The 12,612-nt window shown below is 36.6% G+C and overlaps 1 protein-coding gene across 4 annotated transcripts in view; it reads right to left on the minus strand.

The window, feature by feature from the left end:
- Positions 1–12,612, minus strand: part of FBXO4 (F-box protein 4) — a 128,204-nt gene that overhangs the window by 108,882 nt on the left and 6,710 nt on the right. Inside the window, exons 4-7 of one of the 4 annotated variants that reach the window (XM_016953352.4) lie at positions 10,244–10,319; positions 9,957–10,132; positions 4,564–4,739; positions 2,622–3,000 (exon numbers count right to left, since the gene is read on the minus strand). In XM_016953352.4, coding sequence (XP_016808841.1) covers positions 2,911–3,000; positions 4,564–4,739; positions 9,957–10,132; positions 10,244–10,319 — 518 coding nt within the window. In that variant the 3' untranslated portion in view covers positions 2,622–2,910. Of the gene's footprint in view, positions 1–2,621; positions 3,001–4,563; positions 4,740–9,956; positions 10,133–10,243; positions 10,320–12,612 lie in introns of those variants that run through there. The other 3 variants (XM_016953353.3, XM_016953355.4, XM_016953354.4) reach the window with 3 other exon arrangements.

Consider the following 12,612-nt stretch of genomic DNA (forward strand, 5'->3'; position numbering starts at 1 on the left):
TTCTACAAAATGACAGCCTGAGATCGTTACAAAATAGCATTCGGTTACCATTTTAGTGCAAAATAGCATTGGGTTACCATTTTAGTGTGCTAGGGCTGCCATGATGAAATACCATAGACCGAGTGTCTTAAACAACAGAAATTTATTTTCTCACAATTCTGGACTCTAGAAGTTTAAGATGAAAGTGTCAACAGGTTTGGTTTCTCCTGAGGCTTTTCTCCTTGGCTTGCAGATGGCCACCTTCTCACTATGTCCTCATGTGGTCTTTTGTTTGTCTATAAACATCCCTTGTGTCTTTTCCTCTTCTGTTGGATTAGGGCCACCTATATGACCTCATTTAACCTTAATTCTCTCTTTGAAGGCCCTGTCTCCAAATACAGTCACATTGTGAGGTGTACTGGGAGTTAGGACTGCAATATATGAATTTGGGGAAACAAAATTCAGTCCATTAACAGTTATTAATATGCACATGCAGTTCACAAACTATATAGAGGCACAATTTTCAAGTAATTTTCAATAGTGGCGATAGAGTTTATATGATTAAACACTGACACTTTTTATATGACCATCTAAACATACCTATAAAATAGTTGTTTTATGTCAGGATAATCATTTCAGAGAGTGACATTGAAAAACCCATAAAAACTCTTAGAACGTTAGTACTGAAGTTGAGGCCTTCCCACAGAGAAGTACTTATGCAGATGCTTACATCGGTTTTTGATAAAGCAAAACTTATGTCCAAGGTAGGTATTATTGTTCTCATTTTGTACATGAGAAAACTGAGATTCAGAATTTAAGGGACTTACTTGTGGCCATGTCAATAAAAATTGGCAGAGTGGAAATTTGCGTTAGGTCATTCTCAACTCCAGAGGTTGCATGCACAACAATTTTGGTTTGTTCATCCCTGGATAATGCTAATATAGCACTGATGAGAATTTAGTGAACCACAGTAGAGTCCAGGAAATTGATTTTTTAATTAAACATCAAAATAGCTTGTAGCTCTTTTTAACTTGGATAAGAGGATTTTTGGACTCCAAGTCTAATGTCTTCTTTGCTACCTATACCATGATATGGACTTGAATTATAATAGAATTCTTTTCTCTGGGTCTCAATTTCTTTACCTAAAAAATGAGGATAATACTAGTGGCTTTATAAGGTTTTTCTAAGATTTAAAGTTTATGTATACAAAGTATTATACACATTGCCTGACACAGCTGTCATAAAGGCTAGCATTTAGTCTTAGCTCCAACATTTGAAGATTTTGTAAATTTTACAGTATCCTCATAATTAGTAATTTTAAAAATCTCTTTTGTTACCCATAATTATATGGAGAAAAACATCTAAAATGCAAATGGCTCATGTACTTGTCGAAATCATCAAGGATCAAATATAATAAATTATATCTCATGCTGCAAATAGAGTGGGGAGAACCCCAAGACATGCAGCAAGTCCTATCCAAAGATAATTAGGACTAGGAAAAGATCATATAAAAATGAGTTAATATAAGAGAGACAAATTTCATAGTGTATAGAGGAGGAAAAAAAGATTTGATTGGGACTCTGGAAAATTAAATTAAAACTAGAAACATAAATGTATCTTGCTTTAACAAAAATCTAGATTATAAATACTGGAGTGTGCTATAAGTAAAAAAGAGCATAAGGTACTAGTTTAAATCTGGTGAGTGACCTAGAATTTGATACTACACTATTTCATTTTCTCCATTCATCAGATATAATATCTTAATTATAGAACTAAAATGCCATTTTAAAAAAAGATAGCTGATATAAAAGCATTGTTCTGCTTCCATTGGTACTTAATAAATTAAACCACTCTTCTATCATAACTTTGGATTATTATTAGAAATATTAATAATGCCTCACCATAGTAAAACTACAAATATCTAAGTAAACATTCTGACAAATGCGAAACCATATGTTCGTAGGTCTTTCTCGAAGGTCTCCTAAACCCAATAGTCCATTAGGCAAAATTCTGCCCCCTCAACAAAAAGGTTAAAATAGTAATAGCACTGACCTAAAAGAGACTAAATACAATTATATGTATATGTTACAAACTTTCAGTCCAAAACAGAAATAGATTTAAATATGGAACTTATATAAACTATATATAGATATTTATGGCTTTTACTATAATCTTAAAATTGCTGAGTTCCAGTGAGATATTAGGGTGTTTCTTCTGCCGAGTATAAGCCATTTGTGGAAGGAAGTAATATGATACATACAAGTCTCTGGGAAGTTTTCACTCTGAGTATAGAATAGAATTTGGCTTTAGTATCTTATGAACTTGCGAAGTTATCTGAAAATAGTAAGAACTATCAGGAAAAGTTATTTTTCACTAAAGCAGTATTAAATATGATATAAGCTTGCTTTGTACTGTTTCATAATAAAAGACGGATTGTATGGCCATAATATTAAATGCAATTCCAGTACATTTTTCAGTCTTTAAGCAGTGTATTTATTAAGAATAGATAAAAATTTCTTTTCTGATAACCACTGATGAACCCTTGAAAAGACTGAATGGAAAGTTTAGCAAATTTGCTATTTCTCACTAAGGCAATCTTTATACACAAAAGAATAGAAACTCAGGGAATGAGAGGCACAAACTTGTTTTTTCCAGAATTTAATATTTTTAAAAAGACAGAAAATATAAAAATTACCAAAAAAATGTTTAAAGGTTCATTTTGGGGCTAAATACTAGGACTGAAACTCTTTTCTTGTAATTGATTTATGGTAAAGAGTAAAAATAATATAAAAAACACAGCAGTTACAGCTGTCCAAATGAAAGCCCATCTGCAAAAAGGCAGGACAAGGTGGGCTGACTGAGCAAATATTCACATCACGACCTTAGTAATAAATTTCAAATGGTTTCAGTTCCCAAGATCTGAAAAGAGAATCATCTTGCACGCTTAGATTCCACTTCTTCAAGAATCCACTCAATGCCATTCAAAAAACCAGTCAGAGTTTCAGCCTCTGTATCCTGGACCTCGGAATACATAAGAGAGAATGTTGTTAGTAAGAAACTAAGTCCAAAATCTTATGAGTAGGAGGGACATTTTTCTAGACACTAAAAAGATAACAGAACTTTTAAAAATCCCAACAAACTTTGGATAAGTTGCTCAAGTTTTGTTTTGTAGGGCACTTAGATAAAAATATGATCATCTCTCTTGTAACTATTATCAATATAAAGTTTATTTGCCTTGGAATTCAGCTTTGGAAATGGAAAGAACTACCATTTCCATGACTTGCTTCCAGGTATGAGGGGAAAATCCTCCAAAGGATCCACTTTGAAAACTAAAACATTTTTTAGTGACCCAGTTAGTCATATGTGTGACATCCTGTTGCAAAAATGTGTCTTGAAGACTGCCACTCCTCCTAATAGTAAAGCTAAAATTGCCACCATTCAGAAGGGGAAACTTTATTAGTGGTTTTCAAACTTCATTCCAAAGAGTCTTTGGAGCTCCAGGGAAGAGATGGAAGGGGAACAAAGAAAATTCTCTTACTTTCTCCACAAAAGGTTTCCAACTTTAATTTTTCTTTATCTGTTTTACTCAGGGGTTATTATGTCAGGTTTTGTTTGAAGAAAGAATGCCATAATTAAAATGTATTTTAGGGCTGGGCACGGTGGCTCATGCCTGTAATCCCAGCACTTTGGGAAGCCAAGGCGGGTGGATCACTTGAAGCCAGGAATCCGGGACCAGCTTGGCCAACATGGTGAAACCCTGTCTCTACTAAAAATACAAAAATTAGCCAGGTGTGGTGGCACATGCCTGTAATCCCAGCTACTTGGGAGGCTGAGGCACGAGAATCACTTGAACCCAGGAGGCAGAGGTTGGAGTGAGCCAAAATTGCACCACTGCACTACAGCCTGGGTGAGAGCGAGACCCTGTCACAAAAAAATAAATAAAATATATTTTAGAAAGCAATAAACTATAAGATGGAACATATAACTTTGATGGTCCATAAAGCATAATACATTGATGTTATAAAAAACATAATAGTGGCATCTAAAAAAAACAACCTGGCTGAGGATGATGGCTCACACCTGTAATCCCAGCACTTTGGGAGGCCGAGGCAGGCAGATGGTTTGAGCCTAGGAGTTCAAGATCAGCCTGGGCAACATGGAGAAACCCCATCTCTACAAAAAATACAAAAAATTATCTGGGTGTGCTGGCACACACCTGTAGTCCCAGGTACCTGGGAGGCTGAGGTGGAGGGATCACCTGAGCCCAAGAGGTTGAGGTTGCAGCAAGCTGTGATCGTGCCACTGCACTCCAGCCTGAGCAACAAAGTGAGACCCTGTCTCAACAAAAAAAAAAAAAAAAAAAAAATCCCCAATTGTTATCTCACTGTATGAGAGAAGAGGCAAGTAAGAAACAATTGATCAGCTAACATTTATTATCACCAATCAAATAGCTTCCATAGATTAAGCTATTAAAATTGACTTTAGAATGCCATTTCATTAAAGAAGATGAATTTAAAAAATAAAATCAAATAGAAAATAGAGTGCAAAATAAAATTTTTGTCACTAGAGTATAAGTGATCTTACCAGCCATGGGTGATTTAGAAGATTCAGATGCAGCTCATGAGCCAAATAAAAACAGGGCATTCTTTTTACATCCCCTTGAGAAATACAAGATAAAACCAACAATGGTCTTCCCGAAGACCCAAAGGCTGGATCTGTCATTGCCATAATATGAGAAAATTCATCTTGCCATTCATGTCCTAAGGAATGTAAGTCAAAACCCTTAATTTGCATTACTTTTAATAGTTTTGAAAATAATAAAATAAAAAACTAACAAAGCGAGGGAACAAAAATTTACCAGGATCCAAACATAAACTGAGGGAAAAAAATCACAGTACTCTTCAGATGTCTCCACAGTTTAAAAGCAAAAATGCTTGATACAGGTAGTTCCTTTCACAAATTCTGTAGATGTCACTACCCTTTCATTCAAAGGGCTTACTTTCAAAATGTAGGCATATAGTAGAGTTTAGCTTTTTTAATGAATACCAACAATCTCAACCTTCTATTGGAGTGTTTGGACCATCTGCATTTTGTGGTAGGCAGAATTTTAAGATAGCCTCAATGTTCCAAACCCTTGCATAATCCCTTTCCCCTTTAGTGTCTGAAGAACCTACAAATAAGATGGGGCATCACTCCCATGATTAGGCTTTAAGACACAGTTGACTTTAAGAAAGACAGGTAATCTTCATTGAGCCTGACCTAATCAGGTGAGACCTTAAAAGCGGCTCTTCTTTTTGAAAGATTCAATGCAGGGGAGATTCTCCATTGCTGGATTGGAAGATGGAGGGAGTCACATGGGAAGGAATATAGGTGACCTCTAGAAGCTGATAACAGCCCCCAGCTGACAGCTAGCAAGAAAACAGGAAGGTCAGTCCTACAACAATAAGGAACTGAATTCAGCTAATAACTTGAATGATCTCGGAAGCAAATTCTTTCCCAGAGCCTCCAGAGAAGGATGCAACCATATGATACACAAATTTCAGCCCAAGAGGCCCTATCCAGAGAACTCAGTACTACCATTTCCAGACTTCTGACATAGAGAACTGTGAGCTAAAAAAACAGTTGTTTTAAACTATTAAATTTGAGGTAATTTGTTAATAGAAATTGAAAATTAATAAACATTTAATGTACTTATCAACAAGGTGCATTTAAATGTATCCTATACGTCTCAGATTTTGACTTGTCCATCTGTTCTTTGTTCCTTCTTCTCTCTTTGCCTTCCTTCTTTTGGACTGAGTTTTTTAATGGTTCCATTTTATATCCACTACTGGCTTAGTTACAACTTCATTATACATTTTTTAGTAGTTGTTCAAGTATATGTAATACACATTTTTAATTTATAAGTCTACCTTTAAATATTATGCCATTTCACATATAGAAGAAACTTACAGTATAATATACTTAAATGTTCTCTCTTCCATGATGTGTTCTATTATCACATATTTTTCTTTAAAATGTCATACATGTATAATACACTATTAGTTTTTTTATTAAAATTAGAAAAAAACCTTTTATATATAGCTCCATTGTTTCCATCCCAGGAGTCTTCATCTTTTTCAGTAGATGCAAATTTCCATCTGTTATCATAGTCTTCTGCCTAAAGAGCTTCCTTTAAGATTTCTTATAGTGAAGATCTGTTAACAATCAATTTTCTCAGTGCTATGTTCAAATGTGTTTCTCAAAATTCATGTGTTGGACATTTAAACCCCAATGCAACAGTGTTGCAGGAAGGGGTGTCTTTGGGAGTTGTTTAGGTCATAAGGGCTTTACTTTTATAAGTAGATTAATATTGCCATTAAAAACGGCTTGCAGCCCTGTCTTTCCCTCTTCTGTCATGTGAGAATGCAATGTTTGTCTCCCGCTTCCCTTTCTGCCTTCTGCCAAGTAAGAAATCAGCAAGGAAGGCACTCACCAGACACCAGATGCTGGTGCCTTAATCTTGGACTCCCTAGTGTCCAAAACTGTGAGAAATAAATTTCTGTTCTTTAAAAATTCATGTATTGATCTGTAATAAAATTAGACTAAGTAGTCTTGGGAGAATAGGAATTTAGGTGAAGCCAGAGGGAAAAAAATCACAGTACCATTCAGATGTCTCCATAATCTAAAAACAGAAATGGACTGATATACAGGTCTGGGGTATTCTGTTACAGTGGCAGAAATGAACTAAGACATTGAACTTTTGTTTGTCTGAAAAAGTCTTAACATTGCCTTTATTTTCAAAAAAATATTTTTGCTAGATATAGGATGTTCTTTCCCCCTTGCAGTACTATAAAGATTTCTCTTCATTGGTTTCTATCCCGCGGCAATTCTGACAGGAAATTTGCCGTCACTATTATCTTGGCCTTCTATATGTATGTTTTCATTTTTTCTGGCTGCGTTAAAGATGTTCTCTTTATCTCTGATTTTTATCAGTTTGACTATGATGTGCCTAGATGCATTTTTCTTTGTATTTATGCTTGGCATTCTCTGAGCATCTTCAATCTGTGATTTGTTGTCTTTCCATAATTTTGAGATAATTCTGGCCATTATCTGTTCAAAAATTCCTTTTCCCCTTTTCTCTCTCCCTTCATGTTTTGGGACTCCAATTACAGATAAGTTAAATCAGGGGTCAGCCTACTACATTCTGTGGGTCAATTTTTCTAAATAAATTTTTATTGGAAAACAGTCTGTCCATTCATTTATGTATTGTCTCTGCTGCTTTTGCACTGCAATAGCAGAGCTAAGTGATTGTAAAAAAAAAAAAAAAAAAACAAAACTGTATGGTTCATAAGCCTACAATATTTACTATTTGTCCCTTTAAGAAAGTTTCCTGACCCCTGAGTTAGATCACTGGATAGATTCCCCCAACTCTCACTCTGTTCCTTGCTCTTACTTTTTTTTCTCTTTGTGTTTTAATTTGGATAATTCTGAATGACTTAACTTCACTTTCAATGATTCTTTCCTTTGCTAATATGCCCACTGAAGGAACTATTCATCTGTTGTCATATTTTCATATCTAGCATGCTTGTTTTACTTTTTCAAAACAGCTTCCTTTTCTCTGCTGAAAGATCTATCTGTTCACACATATTGTCCACCTTTTCCACTAGGTCTCTCTCAATCTCTCATTTTTTTGTGGGTTGGGGACAGGGTCTGGCTCTGTCACCCAGGCTGGAGTACAGTGGTGTGATTTCAGCTCACGTAACCTCTGCCTCCCAGGCTCAAGCGATTCTCCCGCCTCAGCCTCCCAAGTAGTTGGGACTACAGGCACGTGCCACCATGCCTGGCTAATTTTTTGTATTCTTGGTAGAGGCAAAATTTCGCCATGTTGCCCAGGCTGGTCTCAAACTCCTGGGCTCAAGCAATCTGCCCGCCTTGGCCTCCCAGAGCCACTGCACCTGACCTAGATCTCTTAATCAGTTATTTTAATGTCCCTTTCTTTTTATTTATTTATTTATTTATTTATTTTATTTTTTTTTTTTTTTGAGACGGAGTCTCGCTCTGTCGCCTTTCTAAGAATACCAACATGCTGACCATCTCTGGTCCAGTTCAACTGACTGCCTTATCTCATGACAATGTATCATTTCACTTTGATTTTGTGAGTGTCTCATAATTTTTAGATTTAATGTTAGGTGTTTTATGTAGAAGAGCAGTAAAGACTAAGGTAAAAAGGATTTACTCCTAAAAACAGGCATCATACTTCGGTCAGGGTATTAATGCAGTAGGCTGAATCAAACTAGTCTGTAGTTGAGCCGGATTTGGCTTTTATTGCTATAGTTAACTTTGTAACACACAGACTTTAAATTCTTCCAGCAGCATGCTGCTGCCTATCTTGTTCTCAGTAACAGCACTGGAGTACCAGAGTTTCTTTCTCAGAGTTTCTACTTGTTCTCAGCTTTCAGCCTATCTTTTTAACTGTGCCATGGGGGTTATGGGGAAGAGGCAAGGAGAGCCTCTCCACACCCTTCCCCCATCCCTGCAGTAGTCTGCTGTTGCTCCTTAATTGGTAGGGACATGGAGATTTCTCAGTTTTCTCATCCCAGCCTCAGGCCTTAGGTAGGCCCTGTGCACCAGAGCCTCAGTGCTGCAGGCTTTCTCAGTGTTCCAGCATGACTGCTGAATTCTGCCCTGTATTGGTAGAAAGGTCTCCACTGCAAATTTCCTGCCTCTCCTCCAGAGTCAGCAAACATTTAATTTGTATCAGTGCAAGATCCTTGGTACAAGTGGAATTCCTGCTCCTCCCCTAAGACAGCTTTTGTTTCTATCTCCCTTGAGACAGCAGCAGTCAACTTTTGTCTGTGGAAAACAGCTTTGGCTTCATTGAGAAGAGGATATAGAAAGCAGGAGGATATACCTGTCTTCAAGCACCAGCTGGTCATCACATGCATGCCTGTACCACCAAGGAGGGCACTCATAGGTCTCCTGCCTTACCACTAACCTTTTACATGAGCACCTAGTAGAGGCCAGTGGGAAAAAGCTGATAAGTGAGTATAGTCTCTTTGTGTCTTGTAATTTTTTTTAATTTATTTTTTGTGTGCCTGTTTTATAGAAGCAGATTGGAAAACTAGATAAAAGTAGGGGCTATATCTGTTTTAGTTCCCAATTGTAACTGCAACATGCCTGTAGGAACTAAAAAACTATTTGTTACATGAACTTATCTTTTATTTTGCTTCTAAGTTTTCTTTTTATAGATAGCCCTGTAATAACAGAAAGTAATTGCAACTGCTTTCATGCCTAACAGATCATAGGGAAAATAAATTGAATAGAAATTCAAACCAGTGTATTAGAGAACTATAATATATATACAAAATATTATGTATTTATATTCTACCTTGTTCACAAAGGATTTGGGAAAGATATTATAATACTAGCTCATGGCCCAATGATATTTTGATTTCACACAAAAATAGCATTCTGAATGGCAATTATTCAGAATATATGAATAGTGTTCTCAACTAATCTACTTAACACCCTACCATCACATCTCTCTACTATTTGGATAAAACAAAGGTAAAATTTTTCATAGTTATTTGCATAGATTATTTGAATAAAGCCAGAAGCAGACAAAATGTCAGTATCAAAAAAATGCAGAAGCATAAAGCAAAAAAATATTGTATAGCTCTAGTACCAAACTTTGGAATGCATCAGAATTCCCTGGGTGCTTGGAAAAAACAGATGCCCAAATCTGATTCACACAACCCAAATCTAGGAATAAAATCCACCAGGGTAGGAATCAGCTTGTTAACATGTTTAACAAGCTCCCCAGGTGATCCTAATACACACCAAAGTGTGAGAACACACTATTAATAGTAAGGGTCAGAAAATCACATTGATAAAATAAGCCATCATATTCTGAAGAAGCCACAGTAAAGTCTAAAAGGGTATTTTCCATTTGCTTTGAAAAGAACAATGTGCTTAAAAATGTACATATGAGTACTTACTTTTATGAGCTTCAGCATTTGCAACATAGATGAACCCATCTACAACTTCACACACTTTTTGAATCTGTGGAATCACACTGTACCGGCTTCCTTGTTGATCATCACCTTCCTTGTGTCGACTGAACATCTTGTTAACTGCACTTGTATGCTCTTCCCTTGCTCTATCTCTTTCCTTTCTAGAAAAAAAATTGTAAAGACAGAATATAAAAAGACACTGAACAGGCTCCACTCACCTGAAATGTTTTAGTTCTGATGTTTCAGTTAAGCCACCAAGTATGTAGCCTTACCTGGTAGTTGAATATAAGATTAGAATGTTGAATTTATGTTGGTTGTTCAACTGAAAATTGACTCCTGATCCAATACCTAAGAAAGAAAATCACAGTTACCAAAACAAATCATTAATAAAAATAGCAAAAGATCACACTGAAAATTACCCAGTGAAAGCAAAAAGAGCAAAGAAAAAAATTCTATAACAACTTATACATAGAGTTGAAATAAAATAAAATGTATACGTTGAAGAAAAGATACCGTATGTAACTTTCATTCACATGACAACAAAAATACAGAGAAAGAAAAAAACTGCAACAGTCCTTATATCATCATCACTATCATCAACTTTATCATCTTATCAGTAGCAGCTGCATAATCACAGCTACTACTATGTATCCTCAAGAGTAAGACTCATTTTCATATTTTTATGTTTTTCATTAGTCTAATAATCAATGTATACATTCAATTAAGTGTCTTTCTCCCCCTCTGAAAAGCTGTTTTTAAATTGATGGGGGGGCAGGCACAGTGGCTCACATCTGTAATCCCAACAATTTGGGAGGCTGAGGTGGAAAAATCACTTGAGGCTAAGAGTTCAAGACCAACCTAGACAACATAGTGAGAACCTCATCTCTACAAAAAATACAAAACAATTAGCCAGGCATGGTGGTCCATGCCTGTTTCCCAGGTACTTGGGAGGCTGAGGTAGGAGGATCACTTGAGCCAGGGAGTTCAAAGCTGTAGTGAGCCATGATCATGCCACTGTACTCCAGCCTGGGTAACAGAGACCTTGTCTCAAAAAATAATAATAAATTAATGAGGAGTTGCCAAGAGAACATTAGTAAATTGAGAAAGTACTGAAGATACTGAAATTTAGAATTTGTCAGAGTTGGATTATAATTCTGAATTTCTCACTTATAGCCATGTATTTGTATCCCTCAGTTTGACACCAAAAAGAAGTTGAACTAATATATTCTTCTTAGGTTTACTGGGAAGATTAAGTGAGATCATACATGTAAAACTCCTAGTAGGGTGACTAGTAAACCACAAGTGCTAAATATTAGCTTCTTACTGCTTTGTATCTGAATCATTAGCCACTGTTATTTGTCCTTCTTTCTTAACCTCTTCCCTCCTTGGACTGTGTTAACACTAAGTGGCTGGTTCTCCTTTTGCCTCCTCAAAAGACCCTTCTGGGCTTCCATGGCTCTACTTCATCCTGTTATATAAATGTTCTTCTAGATCTGTTCAGTTCTCTGTATCCCCATGACCACACTTTAGTTCACATTGTCATCATCACTCACCCGGGCCTCTGCAATCACTTCTAACCAGTCTCCTATATCTTCTTGCCTCCTATTATCCTTTCCTCTGACATCAGTTGGAAGAATTTTTTAATAATGGTATCTAATTAAGTGTCTTCTCTACAAAGCCATTGCCCTTCAGATGAAGAAATAAAACCATAATATCTGGTCCCTACTAACCTCATTAGAGACAACTCCAGCCGTTCATACTCTTAATTCCTGCATTATAACTAATTTATTTGTTTAAATAAGCTATGCCATACCATCTCATGTCATCATTCTAGGCAACACACACACAGGGCTCTTAAGTACTAGGACTGCAACCATGCCAGGCCACGTGATCCTAGTCCTCCAGCCACCAGGTCTGGTGCATGTTTCACAGAGACCACAGAATCAAACTTTACCATGTTTCTGATCTTTGTTTTCATCAGCTGCACTCCCAGAGATTATCCTCTCAACACGTCTAACTTGAGTCCAATATAGTCGCCATGCTGTTCTGCCCTTCTCTGCCAATTATGTAACCCCATATTCTCTCGTCTTGCTGAGTGTGAGGCATAAATTGAAATTTTAAAACAATCACTTCAGCTGCTCTCTGGAAAATGGAATTGACATTTTATAACCATCAAACTTCCCCATTTCCTCAACCTCTTCTTGAGGTGTTCCTTTGACCTAATAGCCACACTTGAAATTGGCCTACCCCTAGGTGAGGCTTCTCCTGCAGTGAACTCTCAAGTAGCAAAGATGCTTATTTTCTCAAAACTCAAGGTAAAGAGGTGGGATTCATGTTCTCTTAACTCCCAATGCCATAGCTAAACAATTACTCACCAACCCTCTGAAAAAAATCCTTCTACTTGAGAAACACATCATTCAGCTGTAGCACTCTTTCCTTCTTTGTCGTTATTACTTATGAATCTCCATTTAATAGTCACTTCCCCCAAACATAAACTGAACATTTCAGCACCTGTCTCCAATCTTCCTCTCCATCCTCAAAAACTTCCAAGTCCATGTGGACTCCATATGACTCCCAAATCTCGATTTTCTAGCCCAGATCTTGCTCTTGAGAGCTGGATGCATACAGTAATCCATAAAGT

Source organism: Pan troglodytes, chromosome 4 (assembly GCF_028858775.2).
Source record: "Pan troglodytes isolate AG18354 chromosome 4, NHGRI_mPanTro3-v2.0_pri, whole genome shotgun sequence".
In the NCBI taxonomy this organism is placed as follows: domain Eukaryota; kingdom Metazoa; phylum Chordata; class Mammalia; order Primates; family Hominidae; genus Pan; species Pan troglodytes.